The following is a 27,275-nucleotide window of genomic DNA, read 5'->3' on the forward strand; positions in this document are numbered from 1 at the left end:
GCACCATTTCTTCCAGGAAATTGTTGATATTAAAAAATATTTTGTTCTCCACAAACTGTATGTATTTATTTGGTTTGCAGTGAAACAAAACAAAACAAGTGGTGCCAGGCACAACAAATCCCGCCCATTTAAGGCATAAAGTTATTTTGGGGATCCAACTTAAATTTGACACATCCTTAACCTGAATGTTGATTATAAGGAATAGAATAAGGAATATTTTAGTCTTAGTTTGAAGTCAATTAAACCATTTTTGACGAAGTTATGAGCGAAAAACGATTTTGACCTTTTCGTGACCTGACCTTGACCTTTGACCTAATTGGACCCACAAGTTAATGGGGTCGTCCGAGCTTCATTACCCACCTGTGGATACAATTTGAGAGTGTTTGAGCCAGCCGTTTTCCCGTAAAGTTGTATTTTCGGAACCACGTTTTCGCTTTAATGGAAAATTTGTAATTTTGACCGATGACCATGACCCCCAAAACTTCGGACCCCACCGATCTTCACAAATATGCATTTTTCACTGTAGGAATGGGTAGGATTATAAGTGACAAATAGAATAAGGTTCACTATAAGCTGAGTTTGAAGTAAATCAGATCATTTTTGACGAAGTTATGAGCGAAAAACGATTTTCACCTTTTCGTGACCTTGACCTTGACCTTTGATCCAATTGGACCCAAAAGTTAATGGGGTCGTCCAAGGTTCATTGCCCACTTGTGGATTAAATTTGATAGTGTTTGCTAAAGCCGTTTTACCGTAAAGTTGCTAACAGACAGACAAACAAACAGACAAACAAACCAGACGATTACAATATCCCGCTCCCTCCCTCCGGGGGGGGGGGGGGGAAGAGGCAGGATAAAAAGCTGAAAAAAAATACTAAATCTCAGCTTATTCCACAGAGAAATCCTAAAATGTCCCGGACCTTTTAGCACCTTTTAGAAGTTGTTAGAAATAGATTTCAAGGAGGTGATTCTCCTTAACTTTGGAATTGAACTCACCTGTTGTGAGCATCAGGTACCTGTAATATAAAAATCACTCATTCAACCAGTTTGAGTGGAGAAAAGGAGTCATTCTGCTGTTTTGTGTCACTGTGTGTTCCGTAATGAGCACGGAGAAAATAGAGAACACCAGAGAATTGTCTGAGGAGGTCAGACACAAGATTGCAGCCAAGCATGGACAATCTCAAGGTTACAAGTCCATCTCTGGAGACCTTGATGTTAACTGTGTCCAACGTACACAATGCTATCAGGAGGTTTAAGGCCCATGACACTGTAGCCAACCTCCCTGGATGTGGCCGCAAGATAAAACTTGATTGAAGGTCACAGCGAAGGATTGTTCGAATGGTGGAGAAAGCACCTCGACGAACTGCCAAACAGATTCGGGCTGACCTTCAAACACAAGGTACGACAGTTTGAACTCATACCATCCATCGCCAACTCAATGAAAGGGGATTCCATGGAAGGAGACCCAGGAGGACCCCACTGCTGAGAGAGAGACATAAGAATGCCCGACTGGAGTTCACCAAAACACACCTGAACAAACCAAGATCCTTCTGGGAGAATGTCCTGTGGACAGATGAGACCAAATTTGAGCTTTTAGAGAAAACACATCATCCATATGTTTACAGAAAACAAAATGAATCCTTCAAAGAAAAGAACACCTTCCCTACAGTCAAACATGGAGGAGGTTCAGTGATGTTTTGGGGTTGCTGTGCTTCCTCTGGTACTGGGTACCTTGAGTGTGTGCATGACATCATGACATCAGGAGATTACCAAGGAGGAATTTTGGAGAACAATGTTTTTGCCGATTATAAGAAAGCTGTGTCTCTGTAACCTTTCTGACACTGGGTTGAGCATTGACCCCCAAACACACTTCAACAATCACCAGGAATAGTTCAAGATAAAACACCGGACTATTCTGAAGTGGGCAGCAATGAGTCCAGATCTCAATCCCATTGAACACCTGTGGGGAGATCTGAAAACAGCAGTTGGGAGAAGGTCCCCTTCAAATCTGGGAGAACTGGAGCAGTTTGTACAAGAAGAGTGGGACATCCTGCCAGGAGAGAGGAGTAGGAATCTCATTCATGGCTACAGGAAGTGCTTCACTGCAGGTATTCTGTCCAAAGGCCGTGATACCAAATAGTAAGTCGAGGGTGTTAATTATTTTATCAATGCCATTTCATCGTATTTTCTGATTTAAAAGGATTTATTAAGTTCTCAATCAAAAACAAAGGTTCTGTAATATTAACAGTGTAATGTAGAATTGTGGAGACAAAATACTTTTGTTAATTTAAACTTATTTTTGAGAAAATTGTGAGTTATTTGAAAAAAAGTGGAAGGGTGATAATATTTTTGGCCACAACCATACATTCCTTTTTTTTTTTCTCTGAAACTGCACAAACAATTTAAATGAAACTTTAGCACAACATTCATCATCATTGGGATCATGGAGAGCATTGGTGCTGCCTCGGCAGACTCCTGGGCGAGTGGGCACGACCCTCGACGGGTCAGCCCTCCAACATAGGATACCAGCATGCTGGCACTCATTTTGCGTACCTCGGAAGGATGACGGGCAGAGTCAACCTCACCTGGTATTATTTCAAAAGCCAAGGGGGATTCGAACTCAGGATCCTCGGATCCCAAGCCCACCGCTCCACCCATGAAGCCAACACCAGACATATTCCTCACCATGTATGTACCATGTTTAGTTCACGGCATTTATAAGAAATCAATAGGTTTTTACTTTCTTCTCAATTGCATATTTTGTGGGTCATCCATGCCTACCGGTGGTTCCCTGGTTATGTTATCGAGGCGATGCCAGGTGAGCACCCAGGGGGTATTGCCCCCATATTTACTTATATGCAAATTGATGGCGGAAAAAAATCGATACCGACGGAGCTTCCAGGAACTACGATCGAAAAACAGCAACAGCATGGCTCGTGCGTGTCACGGACCCATCACGGTCGCCTGTCCAACTCACAATCCCACGCGATACCCAGAAACCCCGTGGAATTAGCAACTCTTTGTTGACCATGAGCATCCTAATGCAAATTGCACTGACCTCGAGGCCTGAGGGCCTACACTTACCATGGCCTTCACAAGGCCCGTGACATGATGTCGGCTCGAACCTTTCGACGTTTGATGATCCTTTTAACGGTCGTTTTGGTCGTATTACACTGAAGGGAAAACTTATAGGGAGGGCATGACCATTGAGTATGCGACAGCTCCGAAGATTTATTTGGCTCCCCGTCGCTCCGACACGGCAGCCGTGTGATTTTATTTTTACGTTTCGGTTACAATCGTGGGTGGAGTCAGGCCTGCTGTCCAACCAATGGACGAACATGCTCATTGTTATGTAGATTGTTGTGTGAAGGGTAAAGGACAAAGCGGTATCATCCGGAGTAAATTTAACAAATGGGTGCAGCACCAAATGCTTCCCGGCTTCTCGTCAAAGTTCCACGTACGTTCATGGACACAATGCTTTGTCATTTTATTGATGGATACACTTGTGCAACTGTGTCAGTTTACCAACAAATGATGAATTTTTCACACTCAGGAGAAATTGGTGCTGACACTTTCGAAAGAACCTTCACCTCGTCACCTCACTCTTGTGCTCAGGTGCTACATGCGTCTTTCGGACGATCCCCGGTGAGTCGAAGTAACTCGTGATGTCTTATATGTGTCTGCACTGAAGTGGATAACCGGCAGGAAGTGGTTACCTTTCACTCGTTTACCTGTTTGAAAGGGAGTTTTTATGATCCGTCACCACTAATATGCATCGGGACAAACCTTCTGACTTGGACTGTGCAGACTGTTCCTGGTGTTGGCTTCATGGTTCGGGCGGAGGGTTTGGGATCCGGGGTTGAAGTTTAAATCCTGCTTGGCTGATGAATTAATACCAGGTGGGGTTGACTCAGCCGATCTCCCTTCCGAGGCCGGCAAAATGAGCACCGGCTTGCTCGGATGATCGAGCCGTTCGAGTCTCCTGCGTCGGGAGTGGCGGCCTGTTCAGCATTGTGCCCGATCGCCCAGGAGACCGCTTCGGCAGCACCGACGCTCTCTCTCTCTCCGTGCGGAGTATGGTCCCGATGGATGGATGTGCAGACTGCGGAGGTGACGCACCTGCCTTTGAACTGTCTCGTCTGGGTTATAGGTTTTGATTTTGCTGACGGTTGAATATTTGCTCCACACAGGGAGACAAGCTCTGCTTCAGAAGCTTTTTGTGTTGTTGTTCACCACTTTTGCTGTGGAATCTACGCAGCTTCGACGTCGAGGAAAGGCATTGTGAAAAACATGAAATGTGCAGGAGGTTCGAGTTCCTCTCTTCTTCTTACCATACGGCAGCTTGGCTGCCGGGTAGCTGTCATTTTGTTGGAGCACAGCTGTACCGCTGATGCTGTGCCCCTGCGCAGGCACACTGGGACTCTTTTCGCTAACCTCGGAAGGATGACGGGCTGAGTCCACCCCACCTGGTGTTAGTTCGGCAGCCGACGGTGCTCCAACTCAGGACCCTAAGATCCCAAGCCAGCCACCCGAACCACGAAACCGACACCAGGCTTTTCAAGTTCTTTCGAAAGCTTTCACGCGTCATGCGTCCGATCACGTAAAATTGGGTTCATTCAGGAATGAGAATCTTACCTGAAACTAAACTCCAACCTTTTGCTGCACCTGCCACAAATCTCCACAAATACTGTCACGGCCAAAAATATTGGCACCCTTGGACTTTTTTTTTCAAATAATACACCGTTTCTTGCAGAAAATTGTTGAAATTAAAACATCTTTTGTTCTCCACAAATGTATTTCTTTGGTTTGTATTGGAACCAAAAAAAAAAAACTGAAAAATAATAACTAAATCTTCGCTTATTCAACTCAGAAATCATAAAATGTCCCGGACAATCTTATTGGCACCTTTTAGAAGTTGTTAGAAATCATTAGATTTGAAGCAGGTGATTCTCTTTTACTTTGGAACTGAACTCACCTGTGGTGAGCTGCAGGTACCTGTAATATAAAAATCATTCATTCAACCAGTTTGAGTGGAGAAAAGGAGTCATTCTGATGTTTTGAGTCACTGTGTGTTCCGCAATGAGCACGGAGAAAAGAAAGAACACCAGAGAATTGTCTGAGGAGGTCAGACACAAGATTGTATCCAAGCATGGACAACCTCAAGGTTACAAGTCCATCTCCAGAGACCTTGATGTTTCTGTGTCCACCACACACAATGTTATCAGGAAGTTTAAGTCCATGGCCCTGTAGCCAACCTCCTTGGACTTGGCCTCAAGAGAAAACTTGATCGAAGATTGCAGCGAAGGATTGTTCGAATGGTGGAGAAAGCACCTCGATGAACTGCCAAACAAATTCAGGCTGACCTTCAAACACAAGGTACGACAGTTTCAACTCGCACCATCCATCGCCAACTCAATGAAAGAGGGTTCCATGGAAGGAAACCCAGGAGGACACCACGACTGAGAGAGAGAGAGACATGTGAAAGCCTGACTGGAGTTTACCCAAAACACACCTGAACAAACCAAAATCCTTCTGGGAGAATGTCTTGTGGACAGATGAGACCAAATTAGAGCTTTTTGGTGAAGAACATCATGTCTGTGTTTACAGAAAACAAAATGAATCCTTCAAAGAAAAGAACACCTTCCCTACAGTTAAACATGGAGGAGGTTCAGTGATGTTTTGGGGTTGCTGTGCTGCCTCTGGTCTTTGGTACCTTGAGTGTGTGCATGGCATCACGACATCAGGAGATTACCAAGGAGGAATTTTGGAGAACAATGTTCTACCCAATTTTAGAAAAGCTGTGTCTCTGTAAGCTTTCTGACACTGGGTTGAGCATTGACCCCCAAACACACTTCAAAATCACCAGGAATGGTTCAAGTTAAAACACCGGACTGTTCTGAAGTGGTCAGCAATGAGTCCAGATCTCAATCCCATTGGACACCTGTGGGGAGATCTGAAAACAGCAGTTGGGAAGAAGGTCCCCTTCAAATCTGGGAGAACTGGAGCAGTTTGTACAAGAAGAGTGGGACATCCTGCCAGGAGAGAGGAGTAGGAATCCCATTCATGGCTCCAGGAAGTGCTTCACTGCAGTGTTTTTGTCCAAAGACCCTGATACCAAATAGTAAGTCGAAGGTCTTAATTATTTTATCAATGGCATTTCATCGTATTTTCTGATTTAAAAGGATTTATTAAGTTCTCAATCAAAAACAAACGTTCTGGAATATGAACAGTGAAATGTAGAATTGTGGAAACAAAAGACTTTTGTTAATTTAAACTTATTTATGAGAGAAAATTGTGAGTTGTTTGAATAAAGTGTGTGGGTGACAATATTTTTTGGCCACGACTGTATTTGTTGTCTCGGGAGCAGCACTATTCACTACCAGTGCTATATGGCTCTGTTGGGGAACGCACTTGATGCTCAGTTTGTTCGAAAAGGGTCCAGCGTGCATAACCTGTGGCCGTAGTTCGTCTCTCACACACCTGGCTTCCCCCATAGGGCCCGACTGGCATTGCGACAATGTCTACCGCAACAGCTGATGGACAACACTTTCACTACGCTCTTGAAAGGCGACATGACCTCAAAGCGTGTGCTGGCGAAGCTCAAGAAAAACTTGCGGGAAGGGGTAGTTACCGACTCCTATGGCATCCCCTTGCTGGGTCAGTGATTCGGGACGAATGAAAGTGCTGTGCCCACCTTTTTTGTGCCACTTTTGGAGTTCAGTTAACTGTGAAGCCAAGAAAGTGTCTCCATTGCTGATCACATGACTCTGTTCATAGTTTGAACTTATTTCACCGACACCTGTTTTGACATCATGTTTAATATTTTTTTTAAAGTCTTTGAGCCTTTCTTATTCCTCTTCTTGTTTTTCTAAAACAAGGCCTTAAAATTGGAATTCATAGCAAAGTGTGAAAGTTTTCAGAGTTGGATAATGAACTGCTGATCACCTGCTGTGACAAATAACCTTCAATTGTTTGGACCCTTGGGTGTTAAAATAAATAAATAAATAAATAAAGAGAGAAATGAAAGGTGTTGGTTTGAAATAATTATTTGTTTTCCAATTGTGACGTTTGCATCGTTTGTTATACGTGCTCGTCCAATCGACGGAGGCACGGTCGGAGTACCCGAGGAACGATCGGAGCACGGTTTCCCTGTCCCGACGCAAACGAGGCGCCGCAGCACCTCCGTCGCTCTTCCAGGTGAACGTGACGACCTGAAACCGTGCACCTTGATTTCAGGTGAACACCTTTCCCCATCCGTTGTGGATGTGCAGTGGCACCAAGTCCCGATTTGTGTTAAAAGGAGGGTAACATGTTCGTGTTTGTTATCGTTACCATGTTGCAAAAGGGACCGTTTTATTTTGTAAAAGTAAAACAACATTCAAAATGAACAATCGCCCATCAGAAAGGAGAGACTTGGGGGGATTCTTGTTTGGCTCTTTGATTAACAATGGTGGGACGGCGTGAATGACCTGTTTGGTGCGAGCACGGCATGCCGGGCAAGCGACGGAGAAGATCTGTGTCACCTCCTCACACACTCCTCAACACCCGTCTTGAGATGCCGGATGTTACAAGAGCTGTGTTTGTAAACGTTTGTTTGGTGTGTGTACGTGTTGTGAAAGGAGAGACTGGAATGTAGGAGGGATGAATGAGTTAGGGAGGGAAGGAGGATAGTCAAGAAATTGAGTGAACACACACACACACACACACACACCATCACTAACACACACATGCTTGTCCCAATGTTCTCTGCTGGAGAAGACTGCACTGGTATCCATGAGGTTGTGGGTTCAAATCCTGCAGAAGACATCAGAGTTATGGATTTGGATTCTAGGTTTCAGCGAGTCGAGTTCATGTAAACAGAAACTGCCACGTCATTGTTGCATTGTCAGTAAAAACCAAGCCTCAATTCTCCCCACTCACCCTTCTCCCACCATTCACCCCCCTCACTCACCCTTCTCAAAGTTGCCCCCCCTCTCCACAAAGCTGCCTCCTGCCCCTGCCCTTTCACCTCCATCTCATCACTCCACCTCCTCAAATCCTCAACTGCCTTCTGCCCCCTCTCTTGCTGCACTGCTGATACCGCACGTGAAAAGGCTGAATCCTTAAACTCGGTGTTTGCATCGAAATCTTGTTTCCCAAACCCATCGCTCTCTGTACCCACCTTACCCAGTCACACCCAGCTGTCCCTGGACTCTGTGTCCTTTTCTCCTGACAAGGTGGAGAGCTTTCTGTCAAACCTCGACTCAGATTCTGCAACCGGTCCAGACAGCATCAGCTCACGTGTTCTAAAAACCTGCTCTTCTGCTCTTGCTCACCCTCTCTCGCTGTTCTATTCACCCTCTCATTTGCTCATGGTCATCTGCCATCCGCTTGGAATTCAGCAAGCATTACTGCCCTGCATAAAAAGATGCAAAAACAGATCCCTGAAACTACAGACCAATCAGCCTTCTCCCAATCATCAGCAAGGTTATGGAATCCATCATCGCTTCAGACATCAAATCTTTCCTCTTCTCCAATGGCTTGATTTCTGATCATCAATTTGGTTTCAGACCAGGTCACTCTACCCTGGACATGCTGCTTCTGCTCGCCCAAAAATGGATGCAGGTCCTCAATGCCAGACATGAGATGAGAGCCATATCCCTGGACATATCACGTGCTTTTAACACGGTCTGGCACCCTGCGCTGCTCACTAAACTCTCTTCCTTTAGTATCCAAGTCCATCTGCACTCATGGCTCACAGACTTCCTCTCCTGTCGCAGTCAACGTGTGGCCCTAAATAGAGTTCATTCATCCCCTCTTCCTGTCCGGGCTGGAGTTCCTCAAGGTAGTGTTCTGGGCCCTGTTCTTTTTCTGGTTTTCATCAATGATCTCTCGGACTCTCTGGAAAATCCTCTTTATCTCTTTGCTGATGACTCCACCCTCTGCCGTACCATCTGTCATCCCTCAGACTGGCAAGCAGCAGCTTCTTCACTCACTGCAGATCTGGACAAAATCACAAACTGGTCCAACATGTGGAACATGTCTTTCACACCGGACAAATCTCACACTCTCACTATGTCTCTCCGAAAGCACCGTTTAGAATCCCCCCCCCCATCCACTTTCTCAACAATCCTCTGGAAGAAATCCTTCCTTTCAAGCTTCTGGGTCTCACTATCGACCATGACCTTTCCTGGGAAAACCACATTTCATACCTGGCCTCCAAAGCCAGTTGCCGACTGGGAATCCTCCGTCGTGCAAAGTCCTTCCTCGGCCCACCTGAGCTCCTGATCACTTACAAAGCTTTCGTCCGCAACCTGATGGAGTACTACTCTCCCCTCTGGGCTGGTGCTCCTGCCTCCCACCTTTCTCGGCTTCACGCTGTAGAAACCAAGGCATTTCGGATCATTGGCATCTCCCGTGATGAGGCTGAGTCCTTGGGGCCTCTCACTCTCTCACCACAGGCAGGTCGGTGGTCTTTCTGTCTTCTACCGTCTCCTCTCGTCTTACCCACCCTTGTTCTCTCTGCGATTTGTCCCCACCACATTTCTGCAGGGCGCTCAAGATCCGCCAACAACCCCCTTCTGGTAAAACTACCGAAATCACGAATCACTGCTCACCTTCACTCTTTCATTCCTCTTTTTTCCCGCCTTTGGAATAAACTCTCTCACTCTATTCAATCCCATTCTTCCCTCCAGGCCTTCAAAACAGCTGTTCACCACCACCTCTTATCATCCCCCATCCAAATCCTTGATCTTTTCTACCCCCGTTAATCCACACCAAGTCCACCTCTTTCAAATTTCCTGCCTTCCTTCCTGAAAGTCCCTGTAATGTCCATCTTGTATTCCCCCATGTTCCCCACCCCATACCTCTCCCTTCCACAGATCTCCAAATGTCTCTGTTCCCCACTGTTTTGTCCTTCCCACTCCCACCCTCATGCCCCCCCCTTGATGTGCGTTGTGTGTTAGCTCTCATACGAGCCTCGACAAGGTATTAAAAAAAATAATAATAAAAAAACATCTTTTCTGCTGTACATGCAACCGTCTTCCTCAGGCTGTTCAACATCATTCTTCCCTCCAATGTTTCAAGCAGGTAGTGCATCACCATCTCACATCATCCCCCATCGTAGCCATGATCTTTTCTACCCCCCTTTTTGCCTGGTTACTTTGTTTCCTCCCTCTTTTGCTTGCTTGGTGTCCGATTGTTGCCCCACTTTTACAGCATGAGCTCCCAGACATCGTCAGCCTACTATTCCAAAATTTAAAAAAGAAACAAATACTCCTGAAATTATTTATTTAACATTGTTTATCAATACAATATCAGTTCACATTGGAAGCAGCGTCCTGCTGTGTTGACATCATGGATTGTGGAGCAGGAAAGTTGCAGACACTGAAACATTTTATCATTGTTATTTAATTCCGATTGTAATCCTGACAAGAAAACAAAGGAAGCTCACGGGAACGTACAGTTCACTTCAAAAAGTTCAAATGTACATCGGCGAAAGTTCAAAACCTCAAACCATAACACGTGACATGTCGAAGAGCATTCCGCCGGGTGCACTCGTGGGTGTCAGACAATCATTCTTCTCTTTGTACATACTCCTGACATGGCACCCCAGATGATATATATATATATATATATATATATATATATATATATATATATATATATATATATATATATATATATATATATATATATATATATATATATATATACACATATATACCAGAGTTAGAGATCAAAACAACCACATATCTCCTGCAGTCTCTCTTATACCAGGCACTCGTATCTCAACGATTTCGATACAAAAGCTTCATTGGTCCATTTTAAAGTCGCTCGTCTCCACAAACAGCATGTGTGTTGTGGGCACCACGCGCCCGGTCATGGGTCAGGTGAAAGGGCAAGTCCGTCTCAACGTACGCTTCATCGATGTACCCCGAAAGGGAATGAGAGGCCTGTCGATCCGGCGAGAGGAGTAACTCGACGGTTTCTTTCCACTGCTCAAAGCAAATGGAGGAACTCTGTGGGGAGGAGGTTGACAGGAGGGGGGGTATTGATAGGACTGGTCAAAAGCAAGGTAATCACGAGGCTTAAACCCCCTTCAATGACGTCATGAAGTGTTTATGTAAAGCTAAAACTACAATACTGACTCAAAATTCCTGGTTAAAAAAAACAACCATAAACAAACAAATGTAAAAACAACCAATATTCTCTCAACGTTTCACATCAACAAGGATACAAGTCACCTGGTATCGTCACATAATGTGTCATCAAGTCACCTGGTATCGTCATATCATGACTACTTCCAATAGCTGTGCTCCAAGAACTTGCAAGCACACTTTAACAGCGACAACATGCGTGAGCTCGGGAAGTGAGGAGGTCAAATCGCTTCGCAGATCATCTGTCTGGTTGTGTGTGATCATCGGACACCAAACTACCACCGACGATATCCCCATCCGTTGAAACAACTCCATCGTCTGTCGTATCGAAATAAAATGACCCCCAAACATATCCCACAATTCCTTGCGGTGAACGTGCCAGGACGTAATTAGGTCTGGTGGCGTAAGCTCAAATGTCTTGAGTCAGAAAGTTTTCAACCCCTTTGTTATGACGCTCCAAATTGAGCTCAGGTGCATCCAATTTCCTTAGATCATCCTTGAGATGTCTCTACACCTTGATTAGAGTCCACCTGTGGCCAATTAAATTGATTGGTAAGGTAACGCGAGTCTTGGAGCGGGGACCCTGCCACACTTAGCCTTCTCAGATGGCGTGCGTGGTTGCTCAGCAACCTCTTGGATCACGGAGTCATCCGTGGCTCTTCAGCTTCTGGGTCAAAGGTCGGGAAGGGGTCTGAGAGAGACCACCCGTGACCCAGCGACGTACCGGAAACAATATATAAATAAATAAAAAGGCTCTGAAGACATCCGAGCACACAGATTGGGTTGGCCAAGCATTTATAAACAAAGAAAAGGCAAGTCGAGAGATTCTGCAAGGCCTTACGTTCTCCAACGACATTCTGTCCTTGTCCTTGACGATGTAGTGAGATTTCCAAAATCGCAGTAAGCTCTGGAACTTCCCGAGTATAGATCCCGGCTTGTTCTGTGCATATTCCTTTTCTCGCAGGGCGTTCAGGTATCCCGGAAGCTCACCTTTACGCGACGCCAGCACGAGGATTGTGAGGCCGGTGTTGAGATAACTCATGTCCTCCTGTTCACCGCACGCAACAACAATTGCAAATGCTGTTAAAACGGGAGTTTGGGGGGAGGAGGGGGGAAATAACTATCGTGCCGGTCACAACCAGGGGAACCAATCGGGCCGTAGTACAGATCACGGCTCAACTCCGAATGAAGGTTACCCCGATGGCGACGAAGACGAGCGATCGAGAGTCTCCTCCAGGAGAGCTAACCTTTGTGAGAACCTCCACTCGGACAATTTCAATGAGCCTGGTGAGGAAGGACAGTTGGTTGTCGATGCTCGCCATGAACGTGAGCAGTCGGCAGGAGGTCATCACATCGAGCACTGCGCACAAACGGCACATCCGACGATGGGGACACAGACCACACGATTGCCCAATGAGCATCAATGTTCGACTACGTTGTTGGGAAGTGGCAATCCCGAATCCTTTAAATCGCTTCAAAACCGAAGTCGTGCACTTCACCTTTAAAATCGTCCGTCTTGCTCAGGAAGTGTTCAAGAGAGAGTGCCACGCAGCGGACGAACACGTTGGAATCCACCAAGGAACTGTTCACCTGTTGCATGAACACGCCAAACTGCAAGCACGAGTGAAAAGTACCGTTTGTATGTGTAGCCGTGTTTAAAATACACCACCGTGCATGTACGAGGAGGGCAAGTAAACTCTCAACCGTTCCTTCGATCAACGGGTACAAACAAATACACCAGCAATCCATCCATCCTCCATCAGGACCACACTCTGGCGGAGCGTTGGTGCTGCCTGAGGAGTCTCCTTGACCGGCGGACTCAAACGTCCCGATTAATGGCTGCATGCAAATGTTCTCTTCCGATAAGAAAGGAGGACACGGTCATGGATTGAAATGGTCAACCACAACTGGTGTGCAGGTATAAAAGCAGATCGACAGTGAACGCACACGCCTCCCCTTCTTTTCCGTGGCTACGGACGTGTAGAACTTCCGGAAGGCTTTCACGTTGAACTTCATGAGCTTGCCGAGCAGGTTGAAGTTGATGTGCCTCGTGTAGGATTCGTTGTTGATGATGCGAGAGACGATGTGCTGAGTGGGCGCGGGAAAAGGGGAGAGGGAGGAAGGACAGAGAAACTACTTCATCACAAAACGTGGCACGATGAACGAGTGTGTCGATGTTTTTAACGAGCCACTGAATAGAAACACTCGTCCGCTTCGACGCTCTCGTCTTTATGATCAAACACTGACTCCAAGTGAGAGCAAGGGACAAACTGAAGAATGGTAAAATCACACCGCCTGAAAGCAACCAAAATGGCAGCGACGTGGACGTCGCGCGTACCTCCAGCAATCCCACATTCAGCAGAAACATCTGGTCCACGAAAGAGGTTTCATCCCCGAGGAAGCTCTTCTCCACAGCTTGAGTCAACCAAGACCCGTCAGGGGTGAAACAGCACTGTGCCGTGAAGTGTAAGTTGGGTGCGTGACAAACCTGAAGCTTTCACCTGACGGGCAACACTTCTGCGGGAAAATCTAACTCATGAGGGTAGATTGGGGGAGGGATGGGGAGAGGGGGGAGCAAGATGAGAGAGGGAGCAGGGGAAAGCACTGGTGGAGAATGTGCAGCCTTATTTATTTATTTATTTTCCAAAAAAGGCTGCCAAACCATGTCACTGATGATGTCAATATTCCCCCCACCCCCCACCAGAAAAATTTAGCCTGAGATAAACCTCAAAAATTCTCATACTGATAGGACAAAGCGTTCGACGTATGCAATTATGACGTCATAACGAAGCCACCACCTATGCCCTCATCAAAAAAAAAAAATCACACTTACTTCCCATCTGGGGAATCCATCACATGTGCCAAGTTTCAATTTTTTTTTTCCCACGGAGAACTTTCAGATATAACAGCGGTCCAAAGGTTTTCCTTTCTTCCAACATGGCCGACAAGTTCGCTCACTCACAAGGACGAGGCAACAGTGCGAACACAAGGTGTTCACCTTCGCAACGATCGGAGACATCGCCTGCTGATCGTGTCGACCTGACATCGACACTCGAATCCTGAGCTCACCTGAAAAGAAAACCCGGTGACTCGTTCTTCATCACCTCGATCACTTTCTTCAGGAGGCCTTTGTCCCCTCGACAATAAACATCACAACTCGAACTGCAGCACGCGCAACAAAGGCCAGCAACAATGACATGATAAAACACTCTCAACGTCATTGTCATGTCAGTCCTGACCATTAAAGTGGTCAGTATGTCGACAAGCACCACTCGTTAAGGAGGATTAGAGTTGTCAGTATATCTACAAGCACAACAACATCATTCCTTCACGAAGAGCCTTAGGGAGCTCTTCAGAGCTTTTGGGAGCTCTTCGGAGCTTTTGGGAGCTCTTCGGAGCTTTTGGGAGCTCTTCGGAGCTTTTTCTGAGCTTTTTGGGGAACGCATAAATGGCCGCAAGCTTCTGTATGAACACAACTCCTTGTGTTTATATCTGCGTACGACATCCAACGAACCTGCGACACTCCGATTAGGAAGCCCCCAACGGTAGATAAGCGCTTGCTGCGGCTTGCTGCCGTTATAATGATGTTGAGTCGCCATGGTGAACGCTTTACCTATCAACGTGTTTAAGAGCCTTGGGTTGACGGATGTTGGCACGAGCAGCGATCGTGCTGATCTCGGAAAGTTCGTCCTTGTTTAACAGCAAGTACTTGTTCCTGAGACACAAACACAGAATGCGAGAGCCTGGAATCAGTAAAAACAGCTGACTTCCTCGGTGTAATGATATTGTTACATGGAAGGGAACGGGGAGGTAGGGGGGGACTGTAGTAATTGTAACAAGGTCTGGGTGTTTCGAGTCGGTTCGATTGCCATGTCACAGGGACCTGTCAGAGCAAGTCGCCTTGTGAATGTGATGCCGAGGAGGCAAGTGCGTGTAATTTTTAGACGGCGTCGACAAAGTAAGGAGTATTGAAAGTTTCCAAGTCACATTGAAGCGGCTCGTTGGGACGAGCTGGCTGGCCAATGCGTATGAGCCATGGCAGCACAATAGGCTGTGGAGCCTGGAAGACTGTCTTTTATTTGGGCCACCCTGTGGGCAAGATGGCTCGGAGTATAGACCTCCCACAAGGATCAGGAAACTAATGACGGGGCCCGCGACAGGAGAAGGTGATTCTGAAGGACGAATGGTGGTGCTGAAGTCCGGAGGGCAAACGGACCAGGGGTGGACGAAGAGGATACAATCAAATGAAAAGCTATCCGATGACACGAGCAAAACTCGGTGGTGTACATGAGATGACACACAATTAAGGATGGTGTGACGTCAAAATCTATTCCATTTCACATGTTGTATCCACAGCCCACCCGGTCCAAAATCGGCCACCGGTTCGCCGGGACCCGCGACCCCGGATGCCCGTCCTCACTCGTGACGGTCAATGAGGACGTGCAGTAGACGTAGAAACTGGATTTTCAGCGCCACCTCCTGATGAACAAACATTACAAAAAAAAACATGTGATGTACACGTCATCCTTCGGTTATAAAAAAAAGAGGTAGCAAGTCACGTGTCCGGAGATCAATGCTCCTGGAAGGACGAGACGACAGAAGGTTAAGGGCAAACTCACGAACAAGAAGAGGAACAAGCTGGAGGGGTGAACTCAACTCGACAGGAAGCACACGGAGTAAATGCAGCGAAGTGGACAAAAGGGGAAGTTGAGCGGGAATTGAAAGGACAACTGAACGATGAGGGATGGATGGAGGGCGGCCATGTTTAAAAACACAAACACGAGATGTGCAGCTCACCCGGTAAAAATTACAGTTGGGGAATGGTGGCGGTTGTGCAGATTTCCTCCACGGAAGCTCATCAAACAGGTCGCTCATTCCCGGGATGAGTTGGAATTGCGAAAGCAGCTTGTGAACCTGTCACGCGCGACACAATGTCCACGACCATTGAGGAAGGACGACGGAAATGTGCGTGCACGACGTGCGGGGAGAACACGGAGAGTCACGGCGACACGGCACGACCGTGCTCTTCTGGAAGTACCCGGTCCTGATATGATGCTTGCCGGTGAGGAGCACGATGAGCATGGACAACATCTCCTTCTTGCAAATCAACTCGCTCATTGTTCGCATGGACCGTGGCGACGTGGAACGCACATGTCCCTCAAACGGATACACCAGCTCTGTCATTGGAGAGAGAGAGAGAGAGAGAGAGAGAGAGAGAGAGAGAGAGAGAGAGAGAGAGAGAGAGAGAGAGAGAGAGAGAGAGAGAGAGAGAGAGAGAGAGAGAGGTCAACAGTGCCCCTCCCCCCATTGGGCATCATTTGGTGGATGATTAATAATTCATAGGTACCCGCGGAAATTCCACAACAAGTAAAATGTGACTTCAACAGCCCCTGGTTACCAGTTAATGATGCGAAGGTAAAATAGTTGACGGCGGTTGGCGTGGCGACATGAGTTCGAATAAAACTGAAGTCACTCCGTAACGTTACGGAGTGACATTGCTTCACTAATTCCCAGAATTCACCGAAATCCCAGCATTTCCTGTTTCTCAAAGTGATGCTGATCATCAAACTGCCTTTCGAGGTTGAACAAGGAATGAAAAAAAATAAGACGTAAAATGGAGTTAAAGGGCGAGACCACGTTCGGTTACAACTAAAATAGTCCACTTAATAAATGGCCCTTAATTAATAATAATAACTTAATAAATAATAAATAACTTTAACTTAATAAATAAATTAAAAAATGTAAATAAAATAAAATAGTAAAAAATAGTTAAAATAAAATAGTCGACCAGTCCGCCATCCTTGATCAGATCACAGAATCAGGTGAGTATGACCAACACGATATGTCGCACGATATCCCAAACGATGATGGATGGATTCGGAGTTATAACCAACGTTCGATTCACAATCTGGCGAGACGCGTCCCACGGAAATCCCGTGGGGACGTAACATCCTCGAGTGATTGCGAGAAGCCCAATTGTGATAACTGATCCTAAATCTGTATGGGCAGACATTAGAGATTGTAAAAACAGTGAGATACTGGAAGGATGCTTTTATAGGACATTTTATAGTGTGAAGGAAAGAGTATTGATTATGGGGGATTTTAACTTGCCAGGGATAGATTGTGTCCAGGAACAGGGAAAGGGAAGAGCGGATGAGGATTTCCTAGGTTTATTCCAGGATTTCTTTTTAACCCAGTTTGAAGATAAGCCCACGAGGGGGAGTGCAGTGTTAGACCTCCTTTTAAGTAATGATCCCAATATGGTGGAGGAGGTGGAGGTTGGGGAGAATTTCGGATCAAGTGACCATAACGTTGTGTGTGCAAATATTCTGTTGAGGGTTAGAGTTCAGGATAGTAGGGTGAGGCTATTAGATTTCAGGAAGGCAAACGTTGAGGGTATGAGGAGAGAGTTGAGTAATGCAGATTAGGAGACTCTAACAAGAGGACAATCGGCATCAGATAAATGGGAAACCTTCAAGGACCAAATGTGTAGAGTGCAGAGTAAGTACATTCCAATGAGGTGTAAAACTAGAAACATAAAGAGACCAGGGTGGTTGATCAGCGAGATCAGGAATGCTATTTAGGAGAAGCAGAAGGCATTTATTGGGTTTAAAATATCAGGACTGGATATATATATATATATATATATATATATATATATATATATATATATATATATATATATATATATATATATATATGTGGATATGTGGCCCAGAGAGAGGGTTCAGCACAGGGCTACTAGATTGATCCAGAGAAGAATTGGGAAACTATAGACCTGCAAGTTTGACTTCAGTTGTGGGGAAGGTGTTGGAGATATTAATTAAAGACCACATGAGGAACAATTTAAATAAATACAAACTAATTAATGGTAGTCAGCATGGGTTTACCAATGGTAGTTCTTGTTTAACAAATCTTGTAGAGTTCTCTGAAGTAGTGTCTGAGTGTATGAGGGAAAGGCAGTGGACATAGTGTATCTAGACTTTAAGAAGGCATTTGATAAGGTACCACATCGGAGGTTGTTAGCCAAAGTGAGGGCTTGTGGAGTGACTGGTCAGGTGGCTAATTGCATTGCAAACTGGATTAGTGGTCGGAAGCAAAGAGTGGCTGTGAGTGGGAGGATGTACGTCGTGGGATACCTCAGGGATCAGTACTCGGAGCATTACCATTCATTATTTACATCAATGAAATGGATAATGGGGGTAAAGAGTAAGCTTTCCAAATTTGCAGATGACACAAAGCTTGGAGATGAGGTGGATAGCAGATTCAGGAAAGTATTGATACTTGTATGGATTGGGAAAATGATTGGCAGATGTAATTTAACCTGAGCAGGTGTAAGGTGTTGGGGATGGGAAAGAACAATGAAAATAGACATTACAGGATGTAAGGGGTAATTTTGGAGCGTGTCACCACAGGAGAAGGATCTGGGGGTGGTAATAGATACAGGAGGTAAGCGGGTAGCACACACAGGTAGTGCCAGGGAGCTATAGGTAAAGCAAATAGGGTTTAAGGCTGTATAAGGAGGGGGATCATTTATAAATCAAAAGAGGTGGTGTTAACATTGTACAGGAATTTAGTGAGGGCTACATCTGGAATATCGTGTGCAGTTCTGGTCACCACAACTGAGGAAGGACAGAGATGCCATAGAGAGGGTTCAGCACAGGGCTACTCGATTGATTCCGGGCCGAGCTCGACTCAGCTATGAGGATCGGTTGAAGGAGACAGGGCTTTACACACCAGAAAGGAGGCGGTTACGAGGAGATATTCCAGAGATGTTTAAGATAATGAAAGGTAGAGATAAAATAATAACAGATGAATTATTATTGAACAGAGTGGATTGTAATAGGACCAGACACCATAGTTTGAGAGTAAAGAAGAGGAGAGTTGAGATGGTAGTAAGGTAGGGGACTTTCACTCAGAGAGGAGTTAATACATGGAATGGCCTCCCTGGAAAAGTAGTAACAGCAGAAAAAGTAGATAAGTTTAAATTAGAATGAGATAGGAACCTGGAAGTTATGGAGATCGAGGGGTATGGCGATGCTGATTAGACTTTTAGGTAGTTTGAGTATTGATGGGTGATTGTGTACGGAGTGCTGTTGGTGGGGGTCTTGTTAAGGGGGGTTGTGTGGTTGATGAGTGTTTTTTACCAAGCCCATGCCCCCTCCCCGAGGGGAAGAAAAAATAAAGTACAAAAAAACAAACAAAAACTTTTGTTTTTTTAATTAATTAAAAGTTTTTTTGCATTTTCTTCCTTGGATCTTGCGTGTGTGGATGAGTGTGGTGTTCGAGCAGGCACGATGGGCTGAATGGCCTCCACCTAGGTTGGATTTCCTTGTTGTTATATATTAATTATCTTCTTCTCGATCCAAAATTAGAACGCTAAAAATTAAATAACGACAAATAATTTAATTCACAATCTCTGCGAGATTCCGTCGTCTCCATCATACGGAGGATTAAAAAGCGATTTACTTGGGGAAACAATTTGTGATGACGACGTTGTCGGCGCTGAACAACTTGGTTAACATTACACGAGTTATAAGTGGAACATCAACACCAATCCTGGCAACACACTAACTCACAAGCACACCTTTCAAAAGGGGGGAAAAAAATAATTAAATATTAAAAAAATAATTTCCAGCTCAGCTCTTTTTAACCCCCAATATTAAATCCGCCCAATATTCAATCAAGTCAACGCGCACTGGACAATCAGAATTGTTTATCTCATTGTTCTGTGCCATTGTTACGAGTCGGCCTTGCCATTTGGCGCGACGCCCAATGCCACGAGCGTTTCCAGGCATGGCATTTCATCGGCCTGCAGGACCGTCAATGGGTTTGATGATTTCTGTGTGGCCAACTCGCAAAGGCGTTTCACAAAACCAGGGATGTTCAGGAGTGCAGCTGCACACCGCGTCACGATCACTGAAAGATAACACGATCAACATGATTTTTGGCCTCCTTAAACCCTTGGAATTGTCAGGCCACATTTAAAAACAGGTATTCTGTCCGGCATTGAAAGGGATAAAACAGGCCAATGGTAACGGCACACATATCAACAACCGACCAACTCGGCATCTCGAGTCTGACGCGAGAGAGAGAGAGAGAGCAGACGGTGTGTGGCTTTTATTGGTGTGTACTCACACTGGTTGAGGTCGACAGGACTTGGGCCCGCATGCTCGTTTTGAGCCAACGACGTACGACTGCCATCATCGGAGGACTCCACCTCCATGACCATGACGAAGACGGCACGACAGAAGCTCACAAACCGGTGCTGGTCCAACTTGGACACTCCACTCGATGCAGTCTGTGAAAAACAAAGACGAAAAGGAACACCGAATGTCAGTTCAATAGATTCATTCAATATTCAGTTCGAGTGGATAATTCCCCCGTTCAGACTGTTCCGTCCGATGGCAGATTCGCCGACGTAGCGAATCTGCCGCCGAGAAACGGCGACTCGAGAAGGTTCTTGATCACGTGGTTCGCTTTTCACCTTGTGATGCTGTGACCGTCACAGGAGGGCTCGTGATCACGTGCGTCCCGTGTGAAACACTGTTACCTCAGGATGATTTTATTTTCGTAAACATAACACTGAAAAACGACGGATTTCATTGATTAAATCGAGGTATTGATTAAAGATCCGAACCTGGGCGAGGCCAGTGTTCCTCGTCTCGCCTCGAACTGGTCCACACGTAACAGCACGTTTGCACAGCCTCGGGATGCCGGAGATGGCGTCCCGTCCGAGCTTCCCGGGACGTGTGAACGACGAACCACCAGCCCCGCCTTCCCTGCCGTGACCATTTTGCTGAGACGTGAAATCGCCGCAGGAAACGTGTTTCGGTAATTCTGTTTATCTCCTTCTTTTTCACAAACACACTTGATCGAGCTCGTCTGAAACGTCTTTAGCTTTTTATATTCTTTTTAAATTAAGATAATACTTGATAATGCGCCTCCCGATCCGCCGTCGTAAATATTGTCCTCAGCATCTTCTTCTTCTTCTTCTTTTTAATCTTCCTCTTCTTCTTCTTCTTCTTGCCTTTTGATGTCGAATAACTTCCAATCCATATAAATGGGTCATTTTCACGATAGGGGGCACAAATAACGGTAAAGAATGTCCGCGGTGAATTTACCTCTTTAATTACCAGTTACGAGCTGTTTATTAACATATTCAATTAACCACACATTTTCTTGAATGGGTAAGCCTTCCTGCATAATTAAATACTTAAGCTACTCGAAATGTGTCTTAAATGTCCGCTCCGTTATCCTGTCTAAACTGCAAAGTGTAATTTGAAATCTAAATTTCGTGGTGTTCCTGTGTATTCTGAGAGCCAATACCAATCCAGATCCGCGTGGGGCCACTTCAACTGAAGGACTCTTCATGGTAAACTCATCCTTAAGCCCTGCTGTGATTTGCAGTCATAAGAACAGCCATGGTCCAGGTATGGTGAACCATATGTCTTTACAGATATCCACTGTGGACGGAAGTGATTTTCTCATTCCCTGTGCGGATAAACAGGAGTCTCTGCTGTTGCGCCAAGGCCACGAGGTCTTCCGGCAGCCATTTTTGAAGCCAAAACGACGTTGAAGAAAGCAGACTGTTTGGCAAAGTGCCAGGTAAGTTTATGATTTCAGAACGTCTCACAAATTCGCCTCCTTTACAGTTGTATGCGTTGAGCAGGGGACGCCGAAACACCGTGACCCGTCGTGCTATTGCACTCGGTCTAATGGTCAGATTTCCTGCCAGTGTCACTCACCTGTGGAAGTGGAGATATCTTCAGTTGAAGGGCCAAATCCAAAGACCTCTCTCAGTGCGCGAGTATAATGCAAATTGTCACTTGAGCAGAAACAACGGTTTCAGCGTCGCTGGCAGGAAAATTATGACGTTGTTGTCGATGATCTTGAATCCTTGTCTGCCGAGGATCACGATGATTACATGTATTGGAAATCTTGGCGAGCGGCTAAATTGAGTGAACAACAAGCGGAAGGTCCGCTGATTGAGCAGGCGTAGTGTTACTATGCTGTGTCCTATTTACTATTTCACAATAAGGTCCAAGGGAACCTTCGATTTCGGTCGAATGATGGAAAGCGCCGGTGAGACCATATAACCATGAAATTCCTTGAGAGAGTTGGGGACCGGGTGAAATTCAGATATGACCGGCCCAAAAAGGGATGATATGGACTCGGTGTCAGAAAAATGTATTCCACCCCCATTCGAGCAGCTGCTTGCGATTCAATGCGAAGTCCGTGAATTCCAGAGAGTTGGATGATTTTCTTCACTGATGAAGTTATTCGGCGTTAAGGATTTTCTGTATTTTGTTCAGGATTTTCTGTATTTTTTTTTCTTTTTTCATGTGGCTTTTGTAATAAAGCAACCGGTTCATTGATATTTCATGATGATGAGGATCCAGAAAAATTGTTGAAGAGTCGGCGTTGGAAGACCGGAGGGTGTTGTCCCGCTGCTTGGGGGATCCCATGGCCTTGTGTGCTGCTCGGGGTATTTGTCGTGGCTCCGTGCTGCTTGTTTGCCCATTCGACTTGAACAGCCCAGCTCAGCTGATTGCAGGTTCAGTTTGAAGGCGAAACCCTTGATCCTGCTCAGCCCTGAAAGCGATGAAATGGAACCTCAAGTATTCAGCGGAGTCATGGTTCGAGATTCCGCTCTCAAACCTGAGACAAGATCACACCAAGCACTCTTAAAATGGGACGTCCTGCATCCTTACCTGTCGCTCGGCATTTAAAAATGACAGAACATGGACAAACGACCATCGGTCAGCAATCACCGTGCAAACTTCGATGGACCTAAAAACCTGCTCCTGTCCAAAAAGTTCCTTGTAAGGAATGTCGTGTGATAATTAAAAATGATTTCCTCACCTGGAAACTTGATACTCGAAGGGGAAAGCCGGGCCAAAAAAAACAACAACAAAACAAATCACTCTCCTTCTCCTCTTTGTGTTGTTTTTTTATTTAAGAGTTGCGTTACAAGATATTTGCCAGGTGATGCGTACGTACTTTGTGTATGAACGCGACGTCAGGCGTTATCAGCGGGTGATGGAGGTCAGCGTGACATCGCCCCCCCACGGATTTCGGACTCCCTTTTTCTATACCTATATTTTTTATTCTATACCTGTGCCGCTGCTGCTGTGCCCCCTCCTACCAGGCCACCGGTACTCATTTCGCCGACCTCAGGAGGATGACGGGCTGAGTCAACCCCACCCGGTGTTAATTCAGCAGCCAACGGGGCTCGAACTCAGGACCCAAGGATCTCAAGCCGGCCACCCGAACAACGAAGCCGATGCCTCAGGACGTGTATAAATGTAATAATTGCTGTTTCAATGTCCCACGTGTTAAATTCCGGTTCAGTTGTGCGAAAGCCTCGGGACCTTCGTTGTTTTCTTTTATCGTCGAGTTACACCATCATTTTTTACACACCATTCTCGAAAAAAATCTGCTCGATGGTCGTGTTCGGATGGGACCGGATGTCCCCGACGCTTGAGGCTCGGCCTTCGTGGCCGACGACGCAAACGTGACGTCTCTTTATTTTCGGAGAGATGAACTGCGTTAATTGTTTTACGATGTAAATAATCGCTTTGACGAACTCCTGATGAAAAGTACGTTGTTATTGTGAACCTCGTCGGGCTTGCTGCCTTTGTTTCCGGCTGTACAGGAAGTGACGTAATAAGGGGGAGGAGTCGAGAGGTTTTACCGCCAAAAAGACGAAATGCCTCCATTTTACTCTTCCCTCCCGTGGTGAAGAGACCAGACGGGTGTTGGTGATGCTCACAGACTTTCCTGGGACTGAAGCGGCACCGATGGTTGGAATCGCCGACTCTCTGCCTTAGAGTCAAGAGGAAACCCTGAAGACTGCAACCAAACCAGGCCTGAACTATTATTATTATTATTATTATTATTTTTAATTTGTGAGTTTAAAGTGTCCCTTCCCTCCCTCAGCTTGATGTGTCAACGTGTCAGCCTTCGTCGGATCGTTCTGTGCCCTCTGTGTGTTTGTGTGTTCCAGTAAAGTGTTGTGACTTGTGTGTATTTATTTTGCCCGTGCCCCTCGTGAATGATTATTTAATTAAGGTTTGTGTAAGGAGGCCATTGTTGCCCGTGAATTCATTCCGTGGAACCAGAACGGCGCCCGGTATAGAGAGCATGCTTCGGCTCCACCTGGCTGGACAGGTAATGTTTTGTGTCTCACTGATAACGCCGGATCTGGATCCGGACCTCAACCAAAATCGAATCTTATTATTATTATTATCACCGATCCAACTCATTCCCAAAGTTTTTTGATAACTCGTCCCTAACTTTTTGAAACATCATCTCGTTTTTGGGCCCCCGGGTCAAAATGGTGAAGAATCACTGAAAAAATTTGAGTATCCGAATTTGGATGCGGATCTTCACCAAGATCGGATCTGTCCATCACAGACAGCGGAGGTAATAAACCTCCTGTATGTAGAGGAAACTTAATTTTTTTTATTAGATTATGTGGAATTTATATTTCCAAAGAAGAAACTGTTATCGTGCAGCATTTGTCTTTCCGTCCATCTCCTCGTCCGAATTCTTCGGCCAAACCGCCGGACCAATCCGGCTGAAATTTGGCAGCGACGTCCCTCTTCTGACTGGTAACAGGGATTGCAAAGCTCGTTCTGGTCACGTGATTTGAAGTAGGTCAAAATAGCCGACTTGGTGAATTTCTACAAAAATCTTCTCCTGACCCAACTGTCAGAATGCTTCCAAATTTGGGTCACAACATTAGGACAGGACCCAGATAAGCTACAGGTCCAGTGGACATAGTTTATTACCAGCTCACCGAGAACGTAGTTCCGGGAGCTTATGGGATTGCGCGTCGTCCGTCCACAAATTCTTGCAACTCCTTCTCTGAAACTACACGTATACAATTTCAATGAAACTTTAGCACAACCTTCATCATCCTGTATGTTCCAGAGTTTGTTCATGGCATGAAAAAAATACATCGGGCTCGAAGTGGGGCGATGGGAGTTGCCCCACCCCCCACCCAAAATAGGTATTTGATTTCTTCTTGAACTACACACACAATTCTGATGAAACTTGACTCCAACCTTCATCTCCCGTGATGTACCAAAGATTGTTCACGGCATTAAAAAAATAATCAGGGTCGAAGGAGGTTTGTGCGGATGGTTTGAGTGACTGTTGCTCCTGATCCAGGTGAGCTTCAGGACACGCAGTCCAATTATTAACCCCCATTGAACTTCGTCCGAGAATGGTGGTTTCTCGATTTGGTTTCGGTTTTCATGTCCGTGTGTGCGTGCGTGCGTGCGTGCGTCCGCCACCGTATCTTGGACGTGCACGGACTGATTTTTACCGTACTTGGCACACACATGGCGAATGATACCTCACATGAGCACGTGGTTTTCAGCTATCTTCGTCAAACTTTCAAAAGAGGAACTCCGAAGGACAAAAATGAGGCTGTCGATGTTTTTGACTTATATATGTCAAAGGTCAAGGTGACAGTGACGTCATTTGCATGATTTTTGTAATGACCCCCGGTTTCTGTCTCTTCCTGAAATATTTGCACTTACTTTTATTTTTATTAGTAGGTGCCAAATATTTTTGGCAAAGAAGGAAAATCTTGACATCGATCAACATGTAAGGACGGTTGGTATTCATAACCTTGATTCAACATATTCCATGAAAATTATCTGCTGAACAAACTGCTCCATCATTGGTGTTTGTGTAAATCACATTTAACACGTTGATCGTTCGTGTGTGTCAAAGAACCATTTCCCTGGTTCATGTTCTTGGATTTATTAAATAAGTAACAGGAGTCAGATTTGTTTTCCTTTCATTGCCTTTTCATGTCATCACTCGTGTGGATCCGCTCGCCTCGCCGCACGTTTCAGGGATTGATGTTACAGATTTCCTGTGTTGTCATCATTTACACAAATCATAATACGAACATTTATTTTGGAGAAATTTATTGGTAATTTTGGTGTTTTATTCATTTGAAAATTATTTGTCAAAAAAATGGTCGAAGTGTTCAAAATGGTGAAGGGTCCAAGCTGTCCAATCTGTCTGAGGGGTGTAAGGGGTCGAAATGGTGTGATTTTCTTCGTGGTCTGAAGGGTCTTTTTGGTTTTTGGGGTCTTATTGATCCTCGGTGACTTTTTGGCCTTCATGGTGTTTTGGGTCCTCGGATAATTTTTTGTTTTTTGGGGGGGTCGTGAGTGTCTTTTGGGTTTCCGGGATCTTCATGATCTTCGGGGTCTTTTTGGGTCTTCGTGGTCTTTTGGGTCACACCATCGGTGAATTTTAGGGGTCGCCAGGAACTTTTCAGTCTTCTCGGTCTCTGAGGCTCCCACCTGACACCTTGTTTGTCTCTTTGTGAACAGGATATCTCAAAAAGTTGTGGATGGGTTCAGACGACATTTAGTGGTGAGCTTGGGAATGAGACCTGGATGAAATTATTTGATTTTGGTGAAGATCTGAATCCCGATCTGGATCTAAGAATGTTTGGAGTGATTCTTCACCATTGAGTCATCGGATAAAAACGACACATGGCAGGATATCTGAAAAAGTTGTGGACGGATTTGGACAAAACTTGTTGTGCCGGTTCGGCACGTAACGAGGAAGAATTGATTCGATTTGCTGTAAAAACGATTTCCAACCTTATAAGGGAGTAAAACTTGTGGGATCACGTGATATTACGCAAATTATTAAGGTTCCTAAAACACAAAGCAATATTTTCATAAAATCAAAAACCTCATTCTGTAAATACCGCAAAGGGGGGAAGATCGTGGAGACAAGATAAACTTAACAATGCTCAAGGATCGTCCACAGGAACTTACTTTGATATGGAGTAACAAAGGAGTCTCGTTTAACCAACACTAAAACACGTCTGTTGTTTGTCCCATCTGGGGTTGGTCAGTTCACTTGGACACAATCCTCCCACACCCTGTTTAACTTGGACACAATCCTCACACACCCTGTTTAACTTGGACACAATCCTCACACACCCTGTTTAACTTGGACACAATCCTCACACACCCTGTTTAACTTGGACACAATCCTCACACACCCTGTTTAACTTGGACACAAACCTCCCACACCTTGTTTAACTTGGACACAATCCTCACACACCCTGTTTAACTTGGACACAATCCTCACA

The 27,275-nt window shown here is 45.4% G+C and overlaps 3 protein-coding genes across 18 annotated transcripts in view; 1 reads left to right on the forward strand and 2 right to left on the reverse strand.

Moving 5' to 3' along the window:
* LOC147006520 (CCR4-NOT transcription complex subunit 9-like) overlaps positions 1-7,025 on the forward strand; it is a 66,933-nt gene extending 59,908 nt beyond the window's left edge. For 13 of the 14 annotated variants that reach the window (XM_085868644.1, XM_085868653.1, XM_085868649.1 and 10 more), the window contains 2 exons: positions 3,553-3,644; positions 6,496-7,025. In XM_085868644.1, coding sequence (XP_085724770.1) covers positions 3,553-3,644; positions 6,496-6,664 — 261 coding nt within the window. In that variant the 3' untranslated portion in view covers positions 6,665-7,025. The remainder of the gene's footprint in view (positions 1-3,552; positions 3,645-6,495) is intronic. The other variant, XM_085868646.1, reaches the window with a different exon arrangement.
* A 3,402-nt stretch (positions 7,026-10,427) lies between these two features.
* On the reverse strand, positions 10,428-14,275 carry LOC147006523 (short transient receptor potential channel 4-associated protein-like). The gene is made up of 5 exons (XM_085868619.1): positions 14,207-14,275; positions 12,637-12,748; positions 12,334-12,497; positions 11,979-12,185; positions 10,428-10,999 (listed from the first exon to the last, which is right to left on the reverse strand). Exons 2-5 carry the CDS (start codon positions 12,734-12,736, stop codon positions 10,805-10,807), a joined length of 666 nt encoding a protein of 221 aa, XP_085724745.1. The 5' UTR covers positions 12,737-12,748; positions 14,207-14,275; the 3' UTR covers positions 10,428-10,804.
* Positions 14,276-14,282: 7 nt separating this feature from the next.
* LOC147006524 (short transient receptor potential channel 4-associated protein-like) lies at positions 14,283-20,417 on the reverse strand. Of its 3 annotated transcripts, XM_085868620.1 has the most exons (6): positions 20,276-20,417; positions 19,895-20,056; positions 16,176-16,314; positions 15,935-16,051; positions 15,558-15,616; positions 14,283-14,852 (listed from the first exon to the last, which is right to left on the reverse strand). In XM_085868620.1, exons 4-6 carry the CDS (start codon positions 16,010-16,012, stop codon positions 14,747-14,749), a joined length of 243 nt encoding a protein of 80 aa, XP_085724746.1. In that variant the 5' UTR covers positions 16,013-16,051; positions 16,176-16,314; positions 19,895-20,056; positions 20,276-20,417; the 3' UTR covers positions 14,283-14,746. The 3 variants fall into 3 exon arrangements, 1 of the variants encoding a protein (XP_085724746.1); XR_015054780.1 differs by having other exon boundaries at positions 15,499-15,616; positions 15,935-16,314; XR_015054781.1 differs by lacking the exon at positions 15,558-15,616 and having other exon boundaries at positions 15,935-16,314.
* Between the last annotated feature and the right edge of the window lie 6,858 nt (positions 20,418-27,275).

The sequence above is a fragment of the Eptatretus burgeri genome, unplaced genomic scaffold, assembly GCF_056783735.1.
Source record: "Eptatretus burgeri isolate ZD-2024b unplaced genomic scaffold, Ebu_testis_v1 Ebu_testis_scaffold_3168, whole genome shotgun sequence".
Lineage (NCBI taxonomy): Eukaryota > Metazoa > Chordata > Myxini > Myxiniformes > Myxinidae > Eptatretus > Eptatretus burgeri.

Coding starts and splice junctions, on each gene's coding strand:
- LOC147006524 (XM_085868620.1), bottom strand. CDS start 16,012: ATGAGCGACCTGTTTGATGAGCTTCCGTGGAGGAAATCTGCACAACCG. Junction 15,617..15,934: donor CCAACTGTAATTTTTACCGG/GTGAGCTGCACA, acceptor TTTGTTCATCAG/GAGGTGGCGCTGAAAATCCA. Junction 14,853..15,557: donor GTCCTCATTGACCGTCACGA/GTGAGGACGGGC, acceptor TTTGTGTCTCAG/GAACAAGTACTTGCTGTTAA.
- LOC147006523 (XM_085868619.1), bottom strand. CDS start 12,736: ATGCAACAGGTGAACAGTTCCTTGGTGGATTCCAACGTGTTCGTCCGC. Junction 12,186..12,333: donor TCGTCTTCGTCGCCATCGGG/GTAACCTTCATT, acceptor TGCGGTGAACAG/GAGGACATGAGTTATCTCAA. Junction 11,000..11,978: donor ACAGAATGTCGTTGGAGAAC/GTAAGGCCTTGC, acceptor TCCTCCCCACAG/AGTTCCTCCATTTGCTTTGA.